General features: G+C 40.0%; 1 protein-coding gene across 2 annotated transcripts in view; it reads right to left on the reverse strand.

Moving 5' to 3' along the window:
- RNF144B (ring finger protein 144B) overlaps positions 1-20677 on the reverse strand; it is a 90340-nt gene that overhangs the window by 9299 nt on the left and 60364 nt on the right. For both annotated transcript variants that reach the window (XM_031056978.1, XM_005420968.2), the window contains 3 exons: positions 20114-20303; positions 8218-8322; positions 165-225 (listed from right to left, as the gene is read on the reverse strand). In XM_031056978.1, coding sequence (XP_030912838.1) covers positions 165-225; positions 8218-8322; positions 20114-20278 — 331 coding nt within the window. In that variant the 5' untranslated portion in view covers positions 20279-20303. The remainder of the gene's footprint in view (positions 1-164; positions 226-8217; positions 8323-20113; positions 20304-20677) is intronic.

Consider the following 20677-nt stretch of genomic DNA (forward strand, 5'->3'; position numbering starts at 1 on the left):
TGTGGAGCACAGCCAGACCTAGTGACTGCTCCTGAACTATTTCAAAGCAAAGACATCTTCTCTGTCTCTCCCTTAACTCGCTCAACAGGCTCTGTCTCTGCCATATATAACAGTGCTGCCTCCACTGACAAAAGAGAAAGTAATAGAGACAAAAAGCTTCACACCTCGTTCAAACTTCAACCTCTTGTATAACTCAAACTGGTCAACAGGAACCAAACAGGCAATCTGAAATGAGAAACACACAAAAGAAGCATTAGAAATACAAACTTTAAAAAGTTAATAAGTGTTGTAATAGAACACGAAATGAACGATACACACAAGCTGAAATGTCTAAGGTAAAAAGAGCATAGCTTATTTTTGAACTCCAATATTTATAGACTTTCAAAAGTGACTATGGATTGGAGGATGAAATTGCCACTTCTCCAGCCACACTGGTCAAGCTAACAATTCATCAAATTTTTCTTCTTCCAGAAAGGAATGCAAAACAATCATTATTTACATGAAAAGTGTGTGAGAAACTCTATTACAAAAATGTAAACATCAGAAGGCTTAGAAGGACTTAGAAGAACAGGGCGACAAATAAGCACTATGTTCTACACACCTGCTATCCTGAGCTGGCTCTCAAATTCACCTTTTTGTTCCTGCTTGCTTTCACACGTTCTTCCACACCCTGACTTTTTCTCCAAAACTTAAAAAAGTAGTTCTTAACCTCCCCTATTTCAGCCACACAACCCAGTAGTTCAGCGCATGTCTTTCTTTCCACGCACACGCAAACCTTCTCTGTGGATTCCATATTAACTTCAGGCTTCTCATTTTTATTTCATGTTGGTTTAGTGTAACAAAGGGTGACATGTTGCCAGCCCTGGAGACTGCAGCATGCTGTTCATGCACAAGAATACAGCTCAAATCAATGGTTCTTCATTCACATCTCCCAGTGTTAATGGCAGGGGCCACTTAGCTCTCAGGAACTGGAAGGCAGTCTGGTTTCCATTTTTTATTCATTCCATGGGGTTTGCGCCAAGACAGCTAATGCCATTGCTGTTGGAATTTGCCTTAGACATGGAGCAGCCTATTGGGAACTGCACTGAAGTTAAATGGAGTTGGCATAGACAAACAGGCTTTGCTGATACATTTTACACATTACCCTAATTAAACTAGCAGACTAAAAGGCTAAATGCTCTAATCTCCAATTAACAGTCTACGTAAGAAGACCAAGTGTCCTATTTAAAACTAATAAGCAATCCCGCATACAGGGTATGGAGGGGTTTAAAAGGAACTTCACAGGCACTTCAGGAGTCACATGTTTGTCAGATTCAGAATGTGGGACCATTCTCTTTATCTGATCTGTTTGTAATATTGTACCAGTACTGGAAACATTTTTCTCTTTTACTGATAATAAACCTAGACTAATATAAGACCTGGGACCTGATCATTTGAAGCACTGTGAGACAGTGTAGAACTGACAGTTTCAAAGTGACAGGCTTTCAAATCTCACATCCAGTATCCAACCACAGTCCTTCAGATTACTGTAAAGGGCAAAATTTGCCCTCAGTGAAGTGGACACTGGCCCTTGCTGTCCTCCTCAGTTGTAGAGTATAGGACCCATGAGAAGAAATATAATGACAAAAATCCAATACATATTCAATATCATGCTATGAATCATGCTATAAATACATTTTCTATCACAGATGGAAAAAAATTGTATTAGAAAATACAAAATTGCTTTATTAATATCTCAAATAATTTGGACTTGATTGTACATAACTGTATTTTGTAGCAGATACTTGGCTCATTTATTTAACTGAATCCAGAGGAATATGAAAATGAATCCAAATTATGTCAAGATTTAATAACGTAAAGATTCATATGGCTGTAATTAATTAATATTTAAGATTAATATGACTGTAAGACACAGAGATTTTTCTGAGAAACTCTTCACCTATTCATCAGAAGTCAGGTGAAACACTTGTGGAGAACACCAAAAAAAATCAAATGGGTAAAAAGAGTGAAGTTTAGCAATTTCAGCAATGACACATCATTTCAGTTTTACCCACTCCTCCCCAGGGCAGCTTCAAATATAAATAGTTTGGAAAATGAAAAGAGTCATCTGCATTTCTCTAGCTGGGTGAGCACTGGCAACTACTTTAAATTTTCCTTCATTACAACTAAATTAAAACAGTGAGTCTCAATGCTGTAAGAGCCACTTGAGTGAATTGTTTAGTTGGCTGGGGTCCTCCTGTACTTGCTTTTACTTCTAACAAACAGTTTTTTCAAGAGCAGTTCTATTGAGCCCAGAATTTCCCATGTATTAAAAATCAGCCTTTTTGATTACAGTGGGAGCAGAGTTATGCATCTTAACACAGATTTCAATAGGAAGCAGAGGCAGTGCTGAAAGCTTCCCATTCTCCTGGGGAAAACTTGAGCTTACCATGCCAGCTTTCCCCACTGGCTTCACTCAACTCCACTCTTTTTCCTACATATCCTCTTCACAGCTCAGCGTGCAGCTCTGGGTGTTGGACACATGGAGCTCATCCCCTGTGCCACTGATGCCCACAGGCTTGGAAAGGCCAGGTCCTGATGGCACCCACACACAGGTCAGCCTGAGAGGTGCTGAGCCAAAGCCTCTCACACATTTAGTATCTTCAGGCATGAGGAAAACAATGCACAAATTCCTGTTACCTGAATTCAGTGCCACGTGAAAGCTGTATGTGCAAACTTAATTGAAAAAACAAACAAACATGAATATCAGGTCTCTATAAAAAACAGCAAATCTTTTCCTCAGGGAACTTTTAATCTTATTTATACCTAATCAAGAAGGACAGTGGTAAGGACAATAAGGGGATTAGGTGTTTATCTCCTCCTACTTGGCATCAGTCTAAATGTCCATTTCCAGACAACCTCTCAAGCCCCACCTGGGTGTCTGTCCATCCCAAACACCTCTCCTATGCAATCATTCATGTCTCCGGGCTGGTCAGGGCATGGAAATCTGGGGAGGCAGCAAACCAGCAACCCAGCAGATGGCAAAGAGCCAAAAGTGGAAGACCATGAGCATACCAGAAAACAGGCTTTTCTTATTCTATGCTATGAAATTATTCAATGTAGGAAGAAATGCTAGAGGACAGTTTGATGAACTTGTCTTTTTTTTTTTTTTAATACTGGAGGTTTTAATTTAAAAAAATACAGGCAAGAACACTCCTCTCCTGAAAATATCTTGATTTAAGACTTATCAGGCTGTTAGGAGTTGAAGTAAGTTTTCTTATTTCCCATACCCTGTAAGCAATACCTGCAGTTAAAATCCTCCTGCTATACAGCACAAGGACACACGAGCTATTGCTAAGAACAACAGCATTCACCTGAAGTAAAAATATTGATGGACAAAAGCAAAATTCTGAAGGCTTACTACCACAAAGGGCTCCAGCTGGATCCTTGTCAAGCATCCAAAAAAATCATGTCATGAAATCTGTCACAATAACCAGGGTCCCTGCTACTACACGAGACAAAAGAGCAAAGAAAGGAAATTGAAATGGTTCAAAATAATTTAGTTCAGTGTACACAGCAGCAAACTTTTCCAGGCAGTGCAGTAACCAGGACCCAAGGAAGAACAACTCCCCTGTCTTTAAATACTGGCTACCACAGTGGAAAGGGAAAATCACTACTCCACCTATTCTCAGACTTTCAAGGGACATGCAAGGAGGCAATCAAGCAAATTGAATAGATCTTACTTCCTTTCACACCCTTATGAATCAAACTTTGATAATGCTAAGGGAGGGAATTTCAGCACAACAAAAAACTTTCTCACTTTAGCAGACAGGCAGCAAGGGCAGATCCTACAGTGGCAGAAGAATTTGCAAAGGGTGGCATTGCCCACCTCTGCCAAGGCCCCACTCACAGAGGCATTGTCTTCTTTTGCAAGCAGTGTAGAACGGTTCCAACAGGGGCAATGGTTTGCTTTTGAAAGGGGTATGGGAGCTCAGTCTCTATGCTGTTAGAAATTACACCCACAACTTTCTTTGTCAAGCTACCATGCTCACTAGACTCATAATGAAATACTAAATTATTCATGTTCTCCATTAAAGAGCTCTTCTCTTATTTAGTGACAAATAAAACAAAATTAAGGCTCTCTTACTTGCTCCCCTAGGTTTTACTTAAAAACAAGTAAATAAGAAGAACAAAAATTTTTATTTTGACCCTGAAAAAGATAGGTCGGCCTGCAACATTTTCTCACATTCCTTCTCATTTTACCATTTCAATCTCTTCTGCAGCAAAGCATAAACCAATTTTGAAATTAAAAATAAAACTGATATTTTAGACTGAGTCCCAGTGGGATTTTGTGTTTGGCTAGGTATGGAATATAAGGCAATTAAGAATTCTAAGATCTGGGTTACTGTCCTATTTCAGCACTGCATTACAGAGTGCTGACAACCCTCTGTCAGGCTGGCACTGGTGTGGATCACAGATTTACAAAGACAGAGGGCAACAAGCAGAACCTGCACTGCATGCAAAGGGCTAATTCTGGACAAACTTAAGAACCCAAATCAGTGCCTCCTTTACTGACTGCTGCACAGTTTTAATCCAAATCAGATTATGTATACATGGATCACTGCATCGATGTTATAAACCCCAGAACAATACAGGAATCGGAAACAGCAAAGCACAATGCCCTAGATATTATCCAAGTGAGTATTACAGTAGAAATCCCTGTATGCAGTGGAGATTTACCCTGATTCATAGCTTACACTGGTGACTGGATTCACACCAAGCAAAATAACTTCAAACCATGATAAATTACCCCTTATTTAGATTAGCGATATTAACTGGTCCAATTAAATCAATGGAGCAAGTTCCCAAGAGAGACAGGAATATTCTAGACAGAAGAATTCTGCATGTTTAAAGAGAACTGTATTAACATAAGATGTTCCTTCTACCTTCTGCTTCCAGGAAGGAATCCAAGTAATCTTTGTTTATTGTGCCACTGGAGCTTGAAAAGGCAAACATTTTGTTTAACAAGACTGTTTTTGAACTTCCCCTGTTCTGTGTAACCAGCTATTTGAAAGAGAGTCTGTAGCCAAAACCACTGCCTTACCACCACCCCCCCTCATTTATTTCTACTACAAGACAACTATACTACAAGCTGCTATCTAGATGCAACAGGTCAAGATGTGACCTAGGATTGCACTTCATTTCAAGCACTTCAGTGGAACAGTTCCTTCTGTTCAAATGCACTATTTGTCAAAACAAAAAAACTACTGGGAAATAAACCAGTTTCAACTAGATTTTGCTGAAGGAAAAAGACACCCAAGCCAGAGGGGTTTCAGAAAACGTATTTTCAAAGTACTGGAAAGTATAATTTTCTAGTTCAAATGCCTTTTTACTTTATGCATTTTAAGATCAAAAAACCTGGAACATTTTTTTTCTGAGGTCCAGAGGGACCTCAGAAAGTAAAGACTTAATTCCCAACATCTCCTATACTCTATGAATAAGCAGTTTATTCCCCAAGCACCAATTAAATATTCAACTGTTTTAGAGAAACACATTCCTACTATTCACACTTGCTCATTTCTTCATGAGACATACAAGAAGAAATTCTATTCTGTGTTTAAATTGTTAACCAGAGTTCTTCCCTCCCTCCATCCCCCAAAAGCAACTGAAGAAGAACACAAACCAGAAGCAAGGCAAGAGCTTTGAAAAGGCTCTAGTAATTTAGCACCAAACTAGACAAACTCTTCAGAATTTTACTGAGAAAATAAACAGGACTTAATTCTGATTTGTCTAAGTGAAGACAAACACATCACTGGAAAGCACTGAAGGAATGTTAAACAGCTTGAATAAGGACCTTGAGAGGGAGAAGATGAACTTTCAAAGCTATACTGTGTTCATAGCTATACTGTGTTATATATGCCTATAAGCTTTGTTATTAATTGTTCAGCTTCCTTATTGAAGAAAGGTCAATCCAAAATGCACTGAAGCCAATGAAGAGGCTTTCCTTCACTTCAGGTTATGCCCAAATTCACATTTATCTCCCTTTTGCAGACTATGGCAAAAGGCATTTAAAAAAGCAAACAAAACAACTGCTTTAGCTAACATAGTGAGGTGCATTTAGCCCAAAGTATAGGACCCAATTTAGCAACACATCCATGACAAAGACAGTTTGAACTGTTATTTTTTTCTCCAAATTGTAACAGTACCTGATGAACAGCAGTCACAGCATAGTCTGAAATGAATGTGGCATGAAAAATATACCTTTTCAAAACATTGATACTACCTCAGAGGAGAAAAAAAAAAGGACCTTTTATTTTTGCTTTTCCCCACAATACAGGCAATGTGTCATTCCTCACACCATGGCCCTGGTGAGGAACCTTGTCCTGCCAGAAGCCTGAGAAAAAAAATCCAGACCCCCAGAGGTGAGAAACCTCCTACTTTTACACCAGGAATTTGAGAATGTAAGGAATAACTATAACTATAAATAGTGCTTCCATGCCAAACAATAGCCCTAGTTAAGCACATTCTGTATCATCTGATAAGGCTCTGCTTTTTTAAGAAATAGTTTTAAAAGGCCACATTTTCACAAAGAACAGCCTTTATTTATAGAGAAAAAAAAAGTAATAGAGAGTGTTCATACATAAATATGTAGTTTACATACTGTTCTTTTAGACTGTGAATGGAGTGAGTTTATTCTTTATGTCACTACTGTTTTTCTGGGTGGTTTTTTTTTCCTTAAAGAAACAGGTATTTGGTAAAATACATAAGCAGCAATTTTAACCAGGCTGGGGATTTGTTTGCTATTCAAGTAGAAGGCTTGTGTTTCAAGCACATTGCCAAAAGGGAGTGTCAGAACATTCAGTCATCCATGGGACACTAGTGTACATTTGGGCTGTTTAGTCATTCTGCTGCCAGTCCAAAAAACACCCAAGGATTAGGCCAGTGGTCCATTATGAAAGGGCCCTGGAGTCTCCTTTACTAAGGGGAAATACATATTTCTTAATTCCTATAGCATTATAACCCTGGTTGAACAGAGCAGAACTCTTCCTGTCATTTGGTAATTTTCCTTTAAAAATACATTTTCAATAAAGGCTAGATGCCTCCAATCAGGTGCAGTGGGTGGAAGGACATTGCTACACCCTCTCTGTATCTCTGCAGAAAGAGGAGAAAGGGAAACAGCTGGCTGCCTTTCACAATAGCTGGATTCAGCCAAAAAAAAGGCTCCATGATATGCCTGCACACCATAACAAACATAGCTGAAAGTCCCATGACCTGATTCAACTAAGCACAATATTTCAAATGGATGCTAGAGAGCAGGTCCAGAATTCTTTCTGGAGTAAAGGTTATTTTTGGTATTGGGAATCACACTGTCACTGATGGCATTTCAATAGGATTATATACTTCTGCCATAGTTATGCATCTGTGTGCACAGAGCTCAAGAGAATCCAGAAGACAAACTTCTCTTCTTCAGTTCAAGGATGGAGATCTAATTCTCCTTGATTTTATTCCTCAAATGCTGAGAGAATGCACAAAACTAATCAAAATCCCTTAGCCATCTTATTTTCCCTGTTTTTTTTGGAGGGTTTTTTTTTGTCCTACTTGTATGCTCAGACTCAGCAGGGACATTCCTACCTCACAAAGCAGGCGAGCAAGCATCCCTTGGGTGTATCCCAAGAGACACCTTCCATATCTCTTAAGACCTACTTCTACCTGGTGTTGTGCAGGTATCTTTCCATATAATTATAGAGCCCTACATGATTAGATTGGACTGCAAATTGGTTGTTGCAGCCCAAGATCAACAAACACAAGAAAATTCCAGCCTTGCATAACATCAATCTGAGTTCTTGCTCTTAAGAAAGATGCAAGAATTTCAGTGTTTGCAGTCAAATTAAATCTGACTGAACTGACAGGCTAATGGAGGCTCAGCAATTCTGGAATACAGGGTATTCTGGTTAAGTCACCTGCATGGGTAATTCAGAGGCTGTCCAGATGCCAAGGGAACTTCTCCCCCAAGGCACAGAGGGAGGGAAAAAGGAGCAAAACCCCTGAAAAACATCTGTTTGTTTCCATCACCTCTTGTCAGTCAGGCCTCTTCCCAAAAGCTCATTAAAAGTAATTAAAGGGAAGAAAAATTGTATGATTCCATTTATTACTATGCAGATAAAGAAATTTGGAGGATATACATTAAAAAAAAAAAAAGAAGAGAGGGAGAGAAAGAAGTATGAGAAGTATAGATACCTCTGCTTCTTGTAGGGTCCCATGGTTCAAGCATACCATGTCTGGACATGTGATAGGGGAACCACAACCTTCTTGAATTGCCAGCTCCATATACTGTTTTAGACACTAGAAACAAGCGAAGAAAAGAAAAAAAATGTTATAGCCCACATGTTGGTAACAACCAGAAGTCAGAGATGCTGTGCAGTTCCCACCTTCACCACTTTAATTGGCTGTCCTGAAGCTCCAGCACACAGCAAACATCAATTACTATAAGTGTGAATGCTACAAGTCATTACATTGGAAAGAATGCAACAAAGAACAATTAATTATGCATGACTTCATCTGCCAAGCATTGCATTTACCTAAGTCAGCAAGTCAGACCTTTCAGCCCTAACAACTCCTATGCTCTGCTAAACTGGGATTGGAGAATTTGGCAGGGGTGAGTATCTTTTATCCTAATTAAACAGGCTTTGTGCCTTCATTTTTCCTCCTGTATTCTTAATTCAGACTCTCATCCAGCAGTCGCCATTGTAGGAGAACTCATTTACAAGAAAGACACTGTTCTCAGCTGCACAAAAGAGGAAGGGGGTTTAGCACCTGCTTGGGAGGTTATAATGTGCCCCAGAAGATGTGCAGCTATCAGTTTTTCCTCCCCCTCAACCCCGCCCCCCCCACAGTTCGAATAATATCCATAATTTATTACAATTTATCATCAGCCTCTACTCTATCCAAAGTCTATCTCCAGCATGGAGGCCACTTTATGAATGTATCCAAATTGTTCCATTACAAAAACAGCAGGCTTCCCCTCCAAGCTCAAAGAGCCCTCTACTCTCCTAACACTTTATTTGGTATGCCAGTTTCAAATATATTCAACTTGTCTTTAAAACACATATTATAGAGTCTTCAGTAAAATCATGGCACAAAACTCATGCAATGGACCAAAGAACAGTGCTTGAACGGTTCCTCCAAATTGCCTAGGTAAGTAAGTAGGGTCACTTCTACAGAAAACAAAACAACAAAGTCTCCTCAAAATAATGGCAAAGCATACAATAAATTGCAAGTCACCATTAACAGAACAAGCATGGACTTCTCACAGATTTTGGTATCAGCTTGCAATGTTTACTGTAAATGAAAATAAACATGTTATGAAAAGTAGGACTAATGTAGTTTTTTCCATACAGTTTTATATTTCATGCCCACATTACAAACCTCCTCCCCAGTAGTGCAGATTTCTTCACTACTGCCCCATCAATTTTCAAGAAATATGTCAAAGTGAAATAGGGTTTTGAGACCTCTGTCCCTCTGCCAACTTTTGGAAGAGGCACTGTGTTCAAAAGCTAATAGGTGAGTGATGGGGAAATCACAGCCCTTCTGAGTATGGCAGCCTTAGACTCTTCAAAAAACATTTTTTTATTATTTATAGGCATGTAAAACTCAAGTCTCTGTTAGTCTGGACTATTCTGAGAAGGCCTTGCATATTGCGCTCTGATTAAAGAAATTTCCCCATTTGTATTTTTTATTGGAAAACTGATTCCCTCTAAACCATCAGGATAATTAGGACCCTTACAAATGGAAATGAGATTTCCTTATTATTCTGTCTCTCTACTGAAATCTCCACATCTACATTTTGTTGACTTCTGATGAGCTATAGAGATATTAGCTTAAGCAAGTAGAATCATCTTAACTTACTGGCATTTTAAATTAACTTGTTTTTGATTTGTAAATATTTGAAGTGTATTCTCTTGGAAGAATGTTGGAGTATAACCTAACTGGTAAGCTTTATATGTGTATCTCATTAAGAACTAATGTATTCAGATCCAGCACGCACCCCTATAAGAAAGCAGCTGAGCAGGTTGTAAGGAATTGATGGTGCAAGTAGTGTGTGGGAGGTGAGGGAGATACTCACAGGTGAAAAGCAAAAAAGAAATCATGTCAGTTACTGAAGGCAGTATTAACTCCCTAGGGATTATAAACCCAGATTTAATCAGGAGTCATTCTTTTATTATTCCAACAGCAGTCTCAGTGCCTTGTTCCATCTTCTCGCCCACTGCTCCCAAAGGCATCCAGGCACAGTGCTTTTACAAAGTCAGTTTACCCATGGGATCAAAGCATCCCCGGCACAGCAGCTTCCCCACAGAGCAGTGAGCAGCAAACAGAAGCAGGTATGGAACCACAGTGGTGCCTGGAGTGGGCTCCTGGTGACACTGGAGCTGCCAGGGCCGTGCCCACATCTGCCACCAGGGGCTGGGCAGAGGCAGCAGGTGACTAGGGAAAGCCCAAAAAAAGCATCCCCAGAGCCCAGGGTGGCTCCCAGTGCTGTTATTGATGCAGATGGAGGCTGTGGGTGACCTTGTCCTGCAGCTCCATATTCAGTAAGCACTGAGCATTGCCCACATGCTTCAGCACGTATCACAGGAGAAATGGGGCAGCAAGTACTCACTCCCTACACAGATTTTCTCCCTGTTTTGTACCTGTTCACAGCCTCCTCCACAAACAATGTAAACAGAAAATTCTGCCCTCAGAGTCCCTTCCCCAAGGCCTGCACAGGCTGCAGTGTGTTGAGTGCACTTCTTAAATCCGTGGGCAGAACCTCCTTACATCTCACTTCATCTCCTCATGGGAGACCTGATTACTTTCTGGATCAAGTCTCAGGGCAGCATTTGGTGAAGGGCAAATTCTTCCTTCCCACCAAAGCATTTAGGCTGCCTTAGTTCCTCAGCAAGCATGAGAGAGCAACCTTTTACTTTTGCTAAGATCCTGGCTTCTGTCTCCTCTGTGGTGCCGCCTGATATTTAGTAATTTGTTTTGACAGCACGGTACAGTGGATTTGTATTTTGGGGGCAGCTCAGGTCAGGTGGTTACAGAGGGAGGACAAAGCCTGAGAAGTTACTGCAGGCCCAGCAGCAGCCCAGAGGCTTGTTCTTAATTTAGACTCTCAGGACAGGAGCTCAGAGCACTGACGATTATGCTTTCATACAAGGATGGGCACGAATCCCTTAAGGAGCTTCGATCTGCAGTATAGATTTTCCAATCATTTTCCATATGCAGTATCTAAGTCATTAGGGGTACCAAGCCAGGAGAACAAAGGTTTCTGGGGATTGCTAATGATCCGGATTCTTCTTCTCTTCTAACCCACTGCTTGGTTGTAGGTGAACATAAGTGGCCAACCAACCTTCTGAGGTTCTTTTACAGGTCGCTGTGTTTTCAACTTGGAGAGATTATGTAATTGGGCTGTGCAGTGCCATGGATCTTCAAGTATCTTCCAGAAAATCTCTCTGTTAAATCATTTTTATAGATATGAAATTTTTGGTCTTGACTTTCTGTGCTTGGAGAAGGTGCTTTGAGTGCAATACAAGAAGGGCTTAAAGTTGCTGGGAAACTTGAAGGAAGCATTTAATATTTATTGCTGAAGGATTAGGCTTTTTACCAAAGTATGGGCATGAATGAAGATGTGAATTTCTTGTTCCCTCTTAGCACCAAAGAAGAAACATCGGAAAATCACTAAAACTTTAAAATATGCCTCCATCTTGCAGAGAAACTGTTTTCAGAGGGGTTTTACCATTATTTACAGCTCAGCTACTAATTTAGCTGCCTACTTGAGAAGTGGCAACTAAGAGTATCTGAAAAGATGCAAGCCAAAAACGTGATGAAAAGATGTTTCCATGTCTGTATAATGAATCACGACTGACCTTCTCAGCAGTGTGTCCTCCCACACTTTAGAGAATACACTATTACAGACATAAAATGGCAAGAGTTTTTGGGCATTTTGTCTACAAAACTCAGCAGTGTCTCAGGAAAACTGCATACAGTACATATGCTACTTAATTACCCTTCAAAGTGAAGGGAAAATCAAGATGCTCTGCCTTCTGTGATAAAAAGCACTTCCTGAAAGGGTCTTAATCTTGACATCCTAGAAATCATGAGATCTCAACACCCTGGGCTACACTGTCCCACCAATTTCCTGCAGTACAGTGACTTTTGAGCACGGAGAGCAGTCAGTGGCAGGAGTGGCCTCAACACAGGATCTGTGCCTGAGGTGACATTAATGCCATCCTCTTACTTTCCATGGCCAGAGCCAGCAAAGTTTCCATGAATGTGTCACATAGCCAAGGCAGGATGGTTGAGACAACAAACTAAAAGTTGACCAAGGTCCTGCTGACTACAGATCACACACTGGAGTTTTGACTCCATTATGTTCACCCCTCAAATAAAAAGCAGACACCAACACAAGGAGTTTTAATTCCCATACCTGTAAGTGTGCTCTAATCAGTTAACTCAGATTTTGCCCACTGAGCAACTATATCATGTACATATCTGTGCTCTGGGAAACATAATAAAATCCTTAGGCATTCAAGCAAGAGAGATCAATTCAAATGTGATAATATAATTCCACTAGTAAAACTCTGTACATCTAATAGAATGTTTTGTTGCTCATCTAGCTTTGTGAAGCATGTTTTGCTCACGCAGGACTACTGACAACTTCAGTCAAAAGAGGACTACAAGTATTTTTTTCTCTGCCTGAGATACATAATGTATAATGGCATTTTTTTCAATAATTTGCTGTCTAAGCGTTTTGGGGCAAGAGTTTTTTCCTCTTATGCTGGTTTTGTCTTTCAGGCCATCACCCTCCTCTATTTAATAAAAATAAGATCAATATCCAGTTACCTATTGCACAAAATGCTACTCATGAGGGTTTTTTGGTGTTTGTTTTTTTTTTGTTTGTTTGGTTGGTTGGTTTTGGTTTTTTTTTTGTTTGTTTGTTTGGTTGGTTTTGGTTTTTTGTTTGTTTGTTTGTTTGGGGGTTTTTTAAAGAAGACTTCACTTCGTGCACTAGCACTTTGACAGAGAGATCATCTATTCAGTGGCTGCCGGAGCGGGCAAATTCTTACAAATTCCCCAAGTAAATATTCCCCTCCTGGAGCTAAGGGGCTGTTGAAAGAGTACATTGAAACATGATGGAGTCATCTTTAAAAATACACTGAAAAGTCTAATCAAGGAATGCACGAACTAGTAATGTAAAAGATTCCTTCTTCAATAATAAACAGAAGTGCTTTCTATGGTCAGCTTTGAGCCTAAGAATGAAAATTCTGTTCAGGCTATTAATGGATTTTTTATTTCAACACTTCTGCATGCTGCTCTAACTTCAACTTTTTTTTCCTCCAAAAGTATATTGTAGAGAGGCTATTCTTAATGTACTTACCAAGAAAAAGATGTTTGTTTGGTTATGTATTTACTCTGCAAAGGGATCATAACAGTTCTGCATTTTATAATAAAAATGAGTTCAAAGTGTAACTTTAGCATTAGGTTGCTAGGTAATGATGTGACAAAGGCACTATATCCCTTTCACTGTGAAATCTGAAGTTTCCATTCAAATCCACTTTCAGATAAGTTATGTATCAAAGACAAAAGATGGATCTCAATCATTCCTACATACTGCTTTTCAAGTACCTGGACACGTTCCATTACCTTGCTCCTCTCTGACCTGCCTGCAACTGTTCAGATCCCAAAATGCAGCCTCATTAGTTTGGATACAAAAACATGAAAGAAACCCCTTATGTAATATAACAAAACTGAACAGGTATCTTTATTAAGAAACATGGAGGGAGGGCTAGAAAGAAAAAAGAAACAGAAAACACTGGCTTATTTTCCTGTCAAATGCCACCAATACTGCTGCCAGCCACCGTGCAGCAGTTGGTACAGGACAAGTAAGGGTATTTGTCTTTAATGCAATTATGGAAAGGTAAAGAACAGATCTACAGTATTTCCCAGACAGTACTAGGCCATGATCTACATTAAATGTGAAAATGCACAATATGATTGAAGGCATCTTGCCAAAACAAGGTCTTTCTCCTAACATGTAACTTGAAGACAATTTCCATTCAAAAAAAAAAAAGGAAAAACTCAAGTGTCCCTCTTAAAATCCACAGGAATTATTTCCTATGTTAAGTCTGTCTTCCAAAGATCTTCTCAAAACTGTGTTTGTTTGGGGTTTGGGTTTTGTTTAGCCTAGGGTTTTTTACAAACTCCAGGTTTGGGAGCAGGGTGCAGAAATACTGTATATGGAGAGAATACTTCACCTTTCAGTTGACATTCCAGAGTGCCTCATGATTCAGAACAGTTGAACAGATAGGCATTCAGTTTTTATTTTAGTTCTGGGCCATGGTTATGTACTTTTTATTCAGTGAGACATAGCATTCATTTATTTCTTATACTTTAGAAATGTTACCTGTTCTTTAGTGCGTACACAATCTAGTATTACTAATTTTGGTGAGACAGTTCACGTCAGAACTCTAAATTTAACCACCTTGATCTACCCAGTATCTAATCAAACATGTACTAAGATAAATGTACCCCCCTAGACAGTACTCATAGTGTTTATGGCAGATGTATATAATGTTTAATAATATGTTCATCGTTGCTGTGATGTCTGCACTTCCACGTTCCATCACCAAAATGGATCAGTCACTTTCAATGTGTGGTACTCAAACTCCTCAAGTATCTCTCAGAAGGTCTTAAAACTAGATTAAACAAGTGTATTGGCAATTAGCTTGGAGGCATTTGCACTTCACTTGAAAAAAAAGTGAGGCTCTTCCAATTAAAGTTTTTAGACAAAAATAGAAATCTCTTAATTTGCTACAGATAAACTTATGATAGGCACAGTTTAAAGCGAGAAGCAAAATTCCAATGAAATATTGCCAATCTATTTTAACTGCTAACGACCTGATACAGTGATAAATGAACAGATAGAAGATCAAATTTATAGAAGAGCAGGCCACATAAGAGCCTTATCAAAAAAGATGCTTGAAAGAAAGTGAAAAAATGCCCCTGTAGCTTCAGAGAACATACAGTCAAGTTCATGGCTCAGTATGAGTGAAGGAATAACATCACTAACAAGACTTTAATTTTGTCATGACCAAGTGAAAACACCAAGCAAACATGACAGTGGACCAGAACATAACTGTCTCTTCTTCATCCACGAGTCTACTTTTTATGGGATCCTTCAAATGTACCTGAGAAATATATTGTCATCAGCTTTGTCTCAAAATATCTACCAGTGATGCTGAATTCTGCCCAGAAACACTGTACGAAACGATGAGGCCCAAGACATCCTGGCAGCCTTTCATAAAAAGCAGGAAAGGTTCCTGGTAATTGTTGCCATGAAGTGGTACCACCAAACAGAAAAGGACCAGAGAACAGGACCAGAGAAACTCACGCTTCACAAAACGGAACCAGCTGCAACTATAATTTCTCTTGCCAAAAATCCGTGTCAGGCCAAACTTGGTCTTACTAACAGCTAAAAACAGATGTGAGCATGAGGCTTATGTCACAGTCTGGCTCAGTTACTGTGGCACTTCAAGGCATTGACAACTTACTTCACATAGATTTCTTCATTGGTTAAATGGAAATAACACCAACTGCATCGATGCAATGCTGTCATTAAAACATTAGCTCCCTCTTCCTCTCATCCTCCCTTGGCCACCCATCCAGAGGCTGCCACCTCTACTGATTTCAGAAACATGCACTCCCCTCTTCCTGAATTGTGGTATCCCTCAAAAGTCAATGGGTACATCTGTACTCTTTTGGTAACCCAACTCTGCCTTTGGTGTTACTCTGCACAGAAATACATGCAAGAAGTTCTTAAACCATCAAAATTACTACAGAAGTGCTCTGTGTTCAGTGCCAATATCACCAGGTGTAGGAATTCTCTTGTTTAAAACTTGAAAAAAAATTATCCTGCAACATTTCAAATGTTGAGCAGGAAAAAAAGAACCCCAAATGTCAACACTTCCAAATGGAAAACAACCTGAGATGAGCTTTATATAAAGTAAGTGGGGCATTGCAGCACAAGGTATATTTAGGAAGAGGAGCAGGTAGTGAGTGTTCTGCTGCAGTTGTGAGAAGGTGTCTCATAGGATGGGGAGAAAAAAGAGAACAAACCCCTTCTTGAAAATGAGGACAAACAAACAGAAGTGATACTAAAACCCAGTGTTGGCTAGATGATGGCAAATCCAAATATCCCCTTGCTCGTAAGTTTTACTAAGTATTATTTCAGTGGGTTATTGATACACAGTTGTTTCACTTAGCAGGTATCCCATTCTTTTAGTCATCTGCCTCCTCCTTGTCCTTGATCTACTTGGTCTCCTCTGCTCTCTGACTCTTCTGCCCATGTTTTTTGCAAAGACCCCTCACATCAGTTTTTCCAGTTTCCCAGTGCCCTCCTCCACAAACAATCTGAAACTTCACAGCACTAAGGGCCAAATGTCACTGTTCAGCCACCCAAAGGAGGCAGGACAATGCACAGCTGTTCTTGAAAAGATTAAGGAAAGCAGAGGAGCCTTAGAGCCTCCTGTTAATGAAGTACCAACAGAGAAACTCCTATTTCTCTAACAGTTTCTTCTTCTCCTCTAGTAAAAGCAGCCATCAGCAGCCTCTTTCAGAGGCTGAAGCCCCCCCAGGGCCCCGGCAGGTGGCTGTCCATGGCATCACACCACCCATGACAGCAAAGGAGCCTTTTGAGCCCATGCCTAGCCCTACCCTTGCTGTCATACACAGCTGCAGCAGAAAATCTTGTTCTCCAGTTGCCTTTGGAACAACGCCTACTTGCAGAAGCACAAGAAAGCACAGAAGCTACCTGGGCTTGCATGCTGACTCCTGATTCTCCTAAGGTTGCACTGAAGTTTAATCTCATTTGGACTGCATTGTGTGCACCAAAATAACAAACAGCTAGATCATCATGGTATTTGTTTTGCACATTTTGTAACCCAGTTGCCTCACACACTTCTCAGAAGAACAAGACTCAACAAAGAATTTGCTCGGGAAAAAAAGAAGGGTGAATCATGCTAGTTCTGCATAAACCTGTGCCAACAACACAGAATAACACACATGAAAGCATCTTCTGTTTTCAGTTTGTTACACATTGTCTTTGACATCTCAAACCCTGTGCCAGTAAATAACATGCAAGACAGATGGAAAATATATCTCACATCTCTTCCCAACCCTCTTCAGAGATCATTCCTTCATTCAAAACTAACATAAATCCAAACATGGTGAAACCAAGTCATTAGGTACACTACACTACAGCCATTTCCAAATTCCTGGGATGTGCAAATGTGTGCTTTATCTCACACTGCAGTGGAATCTTATGCCAAGTGCAACACATGTTGAAAAATACAAGGCTCATGACTCTTCAGACCTGACTGAGCTACCAAGATGGCAAGTATGTTCTGCAAGCCCTCTGCTTTTTCTGCTGACAACAGAGAGAGTAAAAATGTTTACAGTTATTTGAAAAACTCCTGCCCTACTAGCAACATTCCACCAAAATGCAAACATACACATGCTAAAGCACTTTACTTTTACAAAGTTTACTTACTTTGGCTAGAACACAGCTTTTATGGGGTATTTTGTCTATTGCAAGAGTTTGTAAGCTGAAAAAAAAAAAGCTGTACGCAATTCTAAGTTGTTTGAATGCCTTGGTTTTAAAGTCTACAAATGGAAAGGAAATATAACCTCACCTCCACAGATATCTAAATAGTAACTATTTTCAATTATTTCCACAGCCACAAATCAAATACTGTGAAAAATAATCATCATTGCAGCATCACCATTACAGTTAGGAAGAAAAAAAAAAAACAAAGAAGACTTCACATGTAACAGAACAAAAAATTAACAAAAACAATGGTTTCAGCTTATTGGAGCAGAACCTATTATTTCCATGTCAAGCCCTTTTCTATTTCAAGTTTAATACTACTCCTGGATACATAAAATTACCCTTAGTGACAGAAGAATAAGCTATACAATCTGAGAGCATTGCTAGCTGAAAAACTGCAAAACTGATCGGTGCTCAGTACCAGAGCTCACAGTGGATATTCTTACCCCAAAATCTTTCTTAAGTGTAGTGTGAAGGTATCTAGATGTCCTGGCATGGGTGAGAGGAAATTTAGGGCATGGCACACCAGTAGAGCTGCTGCAGGCTGTGCCCCAAGCAATCCTCCACGCAAGTCTCGGCACTCCATGTCAAGCTGCTCCTGACACTGCTTTTTGGAGGCTGCCCAAAAATGGAACTCTCATGGCCTCCCAAAAACTGCTCTGGCTTCAAGACAGAGAGCCATGTAGCCAGGTTAAGAATTTCCAGAGCCCTCTTTGTGGATACAAGATCTACATGTCTGGGCATGCGTCAGCCCAGACACATCCATCAGGAGGACGTTGGGACACAGGCAACAGTCAGACAAACGCTGGACTTGGGAGCATGAACACAATTGAGACATATTATGCCCACTGAAATAAACAGAGCATGTCTAAAGGCTTCTCCCAGCTGCATTCGGGCTCACCCATGGCTGGCTCTTGGTTCAAAGTCAGCAAAGTTTGCACAGATGCCAAGTAACTGTGACTGCACCTTCCTTGACACTGTCACAGCACTGGAGCACCAAGCTCACAGCATTCACTCTTCCTGGAGCTGGCCAGGGAAGGAGTGTATGGATGTGATGGCAGCTGTGGCACTGACAGGGGTCATGCAGGCACAACAACACTCCCAGCCATCCCTGACCTCTCCCTTTGGTCAGTGTCTTGTTGGAGTGCAGAGTCCAGCTCTGGCTGGCACAGTCCTCAGCAGCCCATGCTTCCCTGAGGGTTACTCTACCCAGCTAGCACTGAGGTTCATGTACCATTAATACTAAATCAGAGACACTGAGTTCTTGGCACAGGAGTGGGACCACTGTAAAAGTATCAACTTCTCAAATTTTCTGGAGTTTTTTTATTTAAAGCAGTATTTTCATATCTACCTTTTAGGTTACGTGTTCTTCAAACTTTTGTTACAAACTAAAATACAGAAATGTTTTATGCAAGTCAGTATGGAAAACAAACTTCATGAAGTTCAGGTTGAAATGCATATTAATCAATCTCATCTTAGTTTCCTGAAATACGCATCTAGATTCTCATCCTGTTTAAGCTACCGTGAATTCAGCGTAAGTGAAGCGATTCTCACCCTAGCTGGCTTCACAAATATCCAATTTCTTCATGAATTCAAACAATCAAGAGTAAAACTTAAAAATACTTGCTTGATGTTTATCCACAATTTTAAGTATGTTTATCCTAGAGTTAAAAAAAAAAAAAAGCTCGCAAAAAACAAAACAAGCAAACAAACGAAAAACAAACAACAAAAAGCACCACACCAACATCCTCCAGTGACTTCTGACCTGTTTTCAGGTCAGGTACTTTAGTTACCATTAGTGAGGTACATCAAAGTCACTACCACCAGAGAAACAAGGTCCATTTTTCCCATGCTGACAAAGAGACCAGAAGAGTACTACTATCTGTAGGGCTTTTATCAGCTCATTCAACTTCTCCCTCTATCATTTCCACCAGCTTTATTTTATCTGAATTTGCAGGCCAAAAAGTCCCCACTGACTACTATAGGCAATGCATGACCTGAGCAACATCTCTGCAGCACAGAGGCAAAGGTTCAAAAGGCCATTTTTGTTTAGGTTTTCTGATTGTGCTTAAAAGTTACATAGAATACTTTAAAGGTCCCTAAGAACTCAGAAAAGGATAGTAGGGAAATGAAAGCTTACAGATATCTTATGATATTTCAAGGTTTTGCTTCAGAAAAAAGTAAATACTGAGATTGCATGCAAACTGTAGTTTAACACTCTTAAACTGCATCTTATTTCCTTTTATTTATACATTTTGCTAGTGTTTGCTATGGGAATATATTAGTTACAAATCACCAAAAGTAAAATGACAAGAGAAATCTTTTAAATAAGGCAAGACAGGCAGACACCAAATGCTCTTTAGAAAAGCATCCTGTGTCAACATGGGTGTAACACATGCTTCTTGTACAAGACAAGTAATCCCATCTTAACAGTTCTGTCCATCTTCCATTACACTGCTTCTGTAATGTGAAGGCACTGACAGATCTTACCGCTGTACAAAAGACGCAGTTGCATTCCTGAAGAGTGGTCATCTTATCCTGGGAATATTCACAGAGACATAGCTTGCACGTGAGGAGAGGCTCCAGAGCTAACTCTCCAGCTTCGGACTCATCAGCTGTCATGGTGTCAGGACAAGCCTTCTCAGCAGAGCCCATTCAGTCATTAATGGTGCAACTCAGCCTGAAAAGAGAAATCAGCAGCTGAAACTTCGTACAAGCCATGCAGTTACTCCCATTGCTTTGAAAATTTACATCTCAGATCCATAAAAGTACCTGCACACCCAAAGGTACTACTCAACATCTTGGAGCCAGTCTCAACTTCAGGCCATTCAAAATTTACAATGAGAGCACACCTCCTTAATAGACCTGAACTGGCCGAGTTCCCTGAGAACATTCACCTTGCTGGCACAAAGCACCTCAGTCAGGCTGCTTAACATCAAAATAAAGAAAAAGCCAAATAAACACAAAACAAAACTCACACAGATTGGGCATTACATATATATATATGTGTGTGTGTGTATATATATATATATATATATATCACTCTGTCTTTTC

Source organism: Geospiza fortis, unplaced genomic scaffold (genome assembly GCF_000277835.1).
Source record: "Geospiza fortis unplaced genomic scaffold, GeoFor_1.0 scaffold104, whole genome shotgun sequence".
In the NCBI taxonomy this organism is placed as follows: domain Eukaryota; kingdom Metazoa; phylum Chordata; class Aves; order Passeriformes; family Thraupidae; genus Geospiza; species Geospiza fortis.